Source organism: Austrofundulus limnaeus, unplaced genomic scaffold (genome assembly GCF_001266775.1).
Source record: "Austrofundulus limnaeus strain Quisiro unplaced genomic scaffold, Austrofundulus_limnaeus-1.0 Scaffold1416, whole genome shotgun sequence".
NCBI lineage: Eukaryota > Metazoa > Chordata > Actinopteri > Cyprinodontiformes > Rivulidae > Austrofundulus > Austrofundulus limnaeus.
In genome coordinates, this window is record NW_013953818.1 from 15,647 (window position 1) to 24,133 (window position 8,487).

Consider the following 8,487-nt stretch of genomic DNA (forward strand, 5'->3'; position numbering starts at 1 on the left):
ACATTATAAAAAGGAAACCCTAATAATCAAGTGTTGTGCTTCTAACATCAGTACTAATCTGTAATAACTATAAATTTCTTCAGAAGTAAAAAAGTATGCTGAAAAATAATTACCCAAGTAAAGTACAGATAAGCAAAATCTCTATTTAAGTACAGTAACAAAGTATTTGTACTTAGTTACAACTCTGATTATCTAATTAATTGGTCATTTAAAAAGAAAATCAACACGTGTAAATTAGCACATTTTTAGCYAAATATAAAACTGCTGACCTCCAGTGTTATGAGTCACAATCAGCTCGTTGATTTAACTGAGATTCAGTCGACTCTGATTCGGCTCATATTTACTAGAAACGGTGATAAAAGCTGATAATAGTCAATTTAACGACCTTCGGCTCTCCTGTTAATTGATTGTCAGGTTGAGGTACAGTATCGAATGGTGCCTCAGCAGCAGGACACTGTTATTCTTTCTTGTTCTTTATAGCCAGAGATCTCAGCCCCGTTGTGTGGAAGATTTATGACCCTGCTCTTAAATCAATGGGGGCTCTCTGTGAGGGGCTGTACCGTTTAATGGAACATTTTTTAATTCATCAGGATTTTCTTCCTTTTAGTTCTTATAAGCGAACACTATTTAGCTGGAAAATAATGGTCACAGCCTTTGTGAGAAAAAAAAATTAGATTTAACCAACTGACTTCCTTGTGGTGAAGTAACTTGCTGGTGTGATTGAATCTTCTCTGTGGAAAAAAAAATGGCAGGCTTGGCGGCATTTTTGTCTCCCCCACCAGTCTCGTGAAGACACATTCCTGCACATTTATTGCACTTGGCAATTAAAATGATTTTATTTTTAACGTCTGGTTGTGATTTAGGTGGTTTTMTTTATCAGTTACAAGGAAGCAGAAAGCTTGCAGAACAGAATAGGAGCGATACTGGAAGCTATGTTAAGGACACAGTTGTAGCGATGGAAGAAGGAATCAATAGTGCATTGTTGTTTTACTGTAGGCAATAGACCTGGAAAGCATCATAAGACACTGACTCACTGGTAAATACTAGTCAGGTTCTTTCACTGCTCGTGGGTAAAGAACACGGCTGCAAACATACATACAGGAACGATAAGAAGAATTGTTTGTGTTATTTTATGCATGCCCTAATATTTTGGGTATTAATAGGAGTCACTTGCCGGGGGGCAGAAAAATAATCCACCACATAATAATTGCAAGGCTGCAACTCACTTCAAAGAAGGGAAATGAATGTGAATGTTAAAGTTCAAATGTTTATTTTATTATTATTATTTTAATTATTTAATTATCGTGGACTAATTATAATTCTTTTGAAAATTAAAATGCAAATGTGTGCCTTTATTCTTTTATTTTTAAGTGCATTTTGCTTCAGAACAATGTAAATTTCTGCAGCTTTGACTCATAAAATCATGTCCAACATCTGAAAAAATCAACTTCTGAAAAGGTCAAAGAACTTTTTGCTTCTGACAATTAATACTTTAAAAAAAAAAATTATTTAGACTGACGTGTAACACGTACTCTGAGTGCTACACAACATGAAATCTAGTTATTTAAATCTGCGGCAACCCTGGTTTACATCAACCTTGTTTGTCTGTTAGCAGAATATTTCATAAACAACTGAACAGAAGAACTTATAGAAGTTAGTTCTCATACTCTGATGTATAAGCCTCCTTCGCTTCATGCGCTTTTTTCTCCTAAAAACGATTGCTTTTTGTAGTTCTATCGTTTTTAGCAATACAAATGCCAAAACAAGTGACTGGWCCGGCCATGTTGGACGTCGCAGTTACGACGCAGAGGCGCAAGTCGATGACATAATCCGTACTGGCCCAATTCTCGATTTTTTTGCACGCTTGTGACCTTCGCACTCGAATACTTATGTGCAGGGATGCACCGATATGAAAATTTCAGCCGATATCGATATCCGACATAATTATTGCTGTTATGGCCGATAACCGAAATTTACCGATATTACACAAACACACAAATTATATTATATGTATACGCACAAATACACTTAGGTCTTTTCTTGATGCCGTAAATAAACGACAAGGCCTCTGGAGAAGGGRGTCTCTGCAGAACATGTCCTGTTGGCGGAGATAGCCCAAATCGTCATTGGCGGAGGTCTTGATGTGGGCGGAGATGGCCCAAGAGACGTGATTGGTTGGATTGATGGTGGGGTTTGGGAAGGCTGCAGGCAGCGGGGAGTAGCTTGGTCAAGTCAGGCAGGAAGCAACGTTTTTTAAGAATAATTTTAGTCATAACTTGAGAAAGGAAAGTACTAGCTGCACGAAATTTGACCGTCGTACATGTGAAAGGATGTGTAACAGTATGACTCAGTTAAAACATCCCTAACCAGCCTGTAAAAAGATGTTTTAACCAAGCCATATTGTTACACATCCTTTCACATGCATGTTACACATTCTTTCACATGTACAACGTTCAAATTTCGTGCAGCTATCACTTTCCTTTCTCAAGTTATGACTTAAATTAATCTAAAAAAAATATGTCCTGCTCGACTCGACCAAGCTACTCCCCGCTGCCTCATACCCCACCGACAATCCGACGAATCACATCTCTTGGGCCATCTCCGCCCACATCAAGACCTCCGCCAATCACGAGTAGGGATGTCTCCGCCCACATTAAGACCCCCGCCAGTCACGAGAAGGGCCGTCTCCACCCACATCAAGACCTCGGCCAATGACGATTTGGGCCGTCTTCGCCCACCGGACCACATGTTCTGCAGAGACCCCTACTTGGGCCTCTGACACGGCTCTACTTCAGTTATTCCTGGCTAYGCAGTGTCAATATCACTATCATGATCAAACAGATGACGCTCAATCAACCATCTCCCCTCCCAAAACAGAAACACAAAGATAAAAGGTGTGAGATCATTATCGGATGTTAATATCGGCCTAGTTTTACATATCGGACTGATACCGATATGAATGCCGATATATTGTGCATTCCTACTTACTTCGACTGAATCCACACTTCACAGAGGGGCGTAGGGTGCACACTGAGCATTGGGACTGGGCCTTTGTGTGTTTTCTGCACATTAATATTGGACCTTTTTTTATATAACAGGTGCAGTTTTGATCCGATATGAAATATTTGATTGCTGAAGAAACTTTTTTTTCCTCACAGGAAGCACAAAATCATCAAACAGTTTCCATTTTTTTATCAAGACAGCTGAGAGACAATTTTTGCRTTTAAGTCCTTCTTGAGCAATTGAGCTACTTTTTAAATTTCTAACAAAGTGTTGGCATGTGAGCAACAGAGTTAGCTGGCTGGGACTGGGGTGGGTGAGACGGGTGAGGAGGGGGAGCTTCGTTGTGGTGGGATGAGGAGGAAGTGAAGGGGTGGGGGGGCAGTATGGCCGCTAGCCTCTTTCTTGTTGATCCTCAGGAGACCATCTGCGCTGGGGGCATTGATTAGAGTGTGTCTGGTGGGATTACATCTTTGCTGTTGCCATGCCAACTAATCAGCTGATTTTTTTCCCCCCACATCTCTGTCTGTCTCTCCATTTCTGTCTCTCTCTCTCTCTCTCTCGCTCCCTCCCGTCTCTTTGCCTGGTTGTCACAGCAACAAAACACGGGAGAAGCGTAAGAGCCCCGGCAAGAGCTGGATTCAGCGAAAGGGGCGAAAAAAAAGAAGAAAAAAAAMCGTTTTTTTTTTCCTTCTCTGTTTCCCTCGCTCTGCCTCTCTCCGTCTCCTCCTAATTGGCAGCTCTCTCTGACCTGAAGTTCTTTTGTCTCTGGCGTAAACACACCCCTCTCCACATCACATTTATTTTCGCGTTTTAGAGGCCCAAGGACAGAGTAAATATTGGGTGCATAATAGCTTGGCTTCATGCTACAAAGTCCTTGAACAAATTTCAGAAACGAGACAAAACACTTTCAGCGTTTTTATCAAAAATTAGGTCTGAGCAATAAACACAGGTTTATTTATCTATKATCTTCTGTGTTGAACGAAATTAGCCCACAGCTCCCTGCCCAGCTGATCGGGGGGTGTTTCTGAAAGAGACGTCAGGGGCTGAGGAGAAACGTGAAATAACGCTAAATATTTAATATGTGTCCAGGTTTGTACAGAGGGTCGTTTGATACTGGAGTTTGCCTTCGACGACCTGATGAGGATCAAGACGTGGCACTTTACCATCCGGCAGTACAGAGAGCTCATCCCACGCAGCATCCTCGCCATGCACGTAAGTCCGACGAATATGACGCCTGACAGAAAGCCCACATCTTTGGGTGTCGGGAGCATCTGTACATCTCTCTGAGACACATTCAGAGACTGCTTTGCAAACTTAGAGGTTGTAAAAGTAAACAAAGTAGTTAGGGAGGAAAAAAAACTTCTTAAGTTTTCTTTTCAAGTCAAGATTGCTAAAACTGTTGTCTTCATGAGAAGAGTTTTGGACAAATGACCTGAATGTATGTTGTCTCATTTTTATTTGTTACCCTGACTTTTTCTTTTTATCGTGTTGACAGTTTAAACCAGACAGGTGTCCAATCCTAGACCTCGTATACATAAGATACTTAAGATGTTCTCTAATTTTACTAGAACAGTTGCAGCTGTAATATCTGTAAATTCCCTCTAGGATCAACAAAGTATTTATGAGTCTGAGTCTGACAGGAGGTGGCCCAGGGGTGTCCCGATACAACTTCTTTACTTCCGACACGATGCCGATATTGATGCCTAGAGTACTGGCCGGTACCGATATCGACCCAATATCAGAATGAATCCTACATACTTTTATTACCTTTTTTAAAAAGTTATGATCAGGTCAAACAGTAAACAATAGTCAATAAAAATAGATATGAGAAAGACTGGTCCCGTTTATTCTAATCTAATAGGTTACATATTGTTCTAACTTAAACAAAGAATATTGTACAATAAAATACAATAAATAAATAATAAAATAAAAGGCCCTCAATAAATCCAATAAAAACAAACTACACTTTTAAAATGTAAATAATAGTTTAAAGTCACTTAAGTTCTTTAAGCTGGACCCAAGCTGTTGGATAGAAATCCTGAGTGGACTCCTGTAATGGACTGCTTGTATCGGAGTACTGATTTTAAATGCAGGTCAATATAATCCTTTTTTTTTTGGCTAATATTGGCCCAATATCTGTTATTGAAATTGGATCGGGACATCCCTACAGTGGCCCTCATAAAACCAGTATTGGACACCCCTGCTATAATAAACTATAAACAGTCTATGGCTCAAAGAAGGGGTGCACTGATAAATCTGCACTGATTTTCTTTAACTTTGGGGGATCGATCGGCCAATATTTACACGACAAGCCGGTTTTATCCACCAATCTTATCCAACTTTGCAAAGGTCTGAAAATCAGCCTCTGTCCTCTTGCTTTGCTGTGAGAGAGGGATGTTGTCCAGTTAAAACAAATCACTGTTCAGTGTTTTTCAATATAATATTGGAACATTGAAGGTGTTTTGGGACCTTATAACACCTGACAGTGACAGTTATCAGCAGGTCAGGCTTTTTAAAGATCGGTACAGCCTAATGTACATGCTCCGCGCCTTGTTTCCTGTTTTTGCTGTGTTTCATTAGCAGTGCTACAGCGCCACCTGCAGACCTGGCATAATAACTACAGCATTTTGGGCTATTTGTTTGTGTAAAAACATTTCTAATAAAAAATATATATATTGGAAACAAAACACCCCCTTTATAACAATAACTTTTATTTTCCGATATTAAACCCAAGTCCCATTGAGATCACAGATCTCTTTTGCAAGGGAAGCCTGGGCCTGAAGGCAACCTATTGTACATATTTTTGTGCTGTGGGGAAAAACCGGAGTACCTGGAGAAAACCCACGCGAACACGAGGAGAACATGCAAACTCTTCACAGAAAGACCCGAGGTCTGAACCAGGGATCGAACCCCGGAGCTTCTTGCTGTGAGTCATCAGTGCTAACTACTGTGCTGCCAACATGAATTTAAATAGCATGGAATTAATAATCTTATTTCAACTAMACACAACCATGTTTGAGAGGTTGAAAAGCATCTTTCAGACATCCACATGAATGCCAAGTTCTTTTTACATCTCAGTCTCGTTTACAAATGAGCACCAAGGTCACTTTTATGTCACAGTTATGATATAAACCTCCCAAGGTTGYGTTAATTGACCTCCTAACTTCACAGGTTGGATTAAAATATGGTTAGGTTAATGTAAAGTTTGCAACAGTTTKAGCTTTAATGCACAACCAGATTTCAAGGGTCATTTCATTCATTTTCTCAAGCACCATCTCGTGTGCTTAAAAAGAAAATAAAATGAGTTTAATTAAAATGAGCTACCTATTTTCTCTCATTRTATATAAAAATGAAGTTTAAAGAAAATCTGGCATTCATTAAACTCTGTATTTATTTAAAATATGTATTGTGTATAATATATTTATAATCAATTAAAATTATCAAGTATTTTCAGTTAAATTTGCACCACTGGATTTAATCGCAGATTAATGTTTGAAAGACATTAAAATAAAGTCGTTGGTTTATAGTTTTTTCAGCCTGTGTTTGTACAGCTAATTTACAGGAAGTTGTCCCCATTTGCATTTTAAATGAAGTCAAATTCATTTCTKCGCTGTCTTGTAGTCACCCTCGTAGTTCTAAATATAAAAGCCAGTCTTGCGTTTTGGCCGAATCTTCATATGAATTTCACTCACCGATAAATTGGCCCCTCTGGGTATTCACGTTAATTCTTGGAGAGTGGGAGATTGTGGGGTATTGTGGGTCCTGGCCAGATCTTCAGTGATTTGTGTTTGAGTGTAAGTTCAGTCTTTTGATCGCTGCCCGGGCTAATGAAAGCAGATGCAGACACGAGGGAGTCAGAACAGGGAAGTTGAAACTGCACATTCTGCTACAAATGGAGCTGCTTTGGAAGGTCTTCTTTTTGATCTGAGTTCTGCTGCACCTCTTTATTTTTATTTTTATTGTATAAACTAGACCTCTTGTGCAACTTTAAAAGAAAAGTTTGTGTTCTGTTAATATTTTAAGTTTAATTTGCTTTTAAGCTTAAATGGTCAGCTGTAATTTTAATTTATTCTTTTAAAGCTTGGTACTTAATTATCAGACATTACAATCTGCAGTTCCTGTAGCTCCCACTAGATGCTGACCTCAGAAAGTTATCCCCATAGAGTTAAATAACCCTAGAGTGAGCTCCACCTACAATCACTGCTACAATCTGTGGCAAAATACAGGAGCAAAGATGGCAGCCAAACGGGGCAACAGCTCACAGCTGTTTGATTAACAGCAAGCCCAACTGGATCAGTGTAACATATTACTTATAATCTTTTTTGCAATAAATGAAAATAATTGGCAGTTATGTTAATTTAATTCAACAATCATGTAAAACAGAACAGCAGATGATGTAAGGAAAATATATTGTTTATTACAGGGTTCCTGTTGATCCTTAAAAAGTCTTAAATCAATCTTTCAGAGGTCTGAAAAATGTTAACACGTGAGTGGGATGATTGTAATAATCTCAAATATTTAAAAAATTGGTAACGTTTATTTATCTTTTTCAATAATTTACCGGATCCTTTATGCAGCTAGTTGTTTTGTGCTAAAATAAACATTTGGGTAAAATTGTTGCTGTTTGTTTATTTGTTGATTTATTTATTTATTGAAGTTGGTCTTAAATTTAATTTCAAGTGGCATTAAGTGGTTTTGAAAAGTCGTAAATTTAACTTGCCTTAAGCTGTAGGAACTTTGTATTAGTAACTATGATTTAAACTAGATTAGAAATCTGTCAATAACTTAGACTTTAAAGCTAGTTGAATAATTATGACTTTAGCTCAGAATAATAACGTATATTTATTATTATTTATCTGTTCTGTAGTTAACGCTTAGAAAATGTTCATTGCATACTTGTTAGGATGAAACTTGTCTCTACTGATTGTGGCTATAACCACCTTCTTTGTGTAATGAAAACCTAAAAATAGTCAAATATATAATATTATTTTACACTTGTAAAAATTACATAAATCAGAGGCAAAACCAGCTTGTATTATTTAATAATTTGTGCTGATTTGTAGCATGATTTAGCAAAATGCTAAACTCTGTCTAACAATATCTGCTACAGAAGCTAATATCTGCTAACAAATTTGTTGATTAGCAGTGAGCTTTATATGGTTGTTTTAACTTTAAACTGTTACATTATTAGGTTAAATTCTGCTCTGACCACATTCACTTTGAGGTTAATAAAATAAAATCTGCTTATTTAAAATGAGACGTTTTCCTGTTTCTCTTCTGTCGGTACATCCATAATGCACAGCTTTCTGTCATTTTTATATAGATTAGATAGCTAATACACTCTAAAATATCTGTCCAATGCATTGTTAAATTAAGGATATTTTTTCAATTTTTACATAATCAGCCATTATTGTTAAGCTATGTGACGCTCCGGGGGCCAGGGTTACTCGAAGCCCAAAGCTCGGGGGCCTGACATCCAGTGGG

The 8,487-nt window shown here is 38.1% G+C and overlaps 1 protein-coding gene across 5 annotated transcripts in view; it reads left to right on the top strand.

The window, feature by feature from the left end:
• The window catches only part of ldb2a (LIM domain binding 2a), a gene marked incomplete at its 5' end in the record, with an annotated part of 42,737 nt that overhangs the window by 11,103 nt on the left and 23,147 nt on the right, over positions 1 to 8,487 (top strand). For all 5 annotated transcript variants that reach the window (XM_014032311.1, XM_014032314.1, XM_014032313.1 and 2 more), the window contains 1 exon segment: positions 4,093 to 4,215. In XM_014032311.1, coding sequence (XP_013887765.1) covers positions 4,093 to 4,215 — 123 coding nt within the window.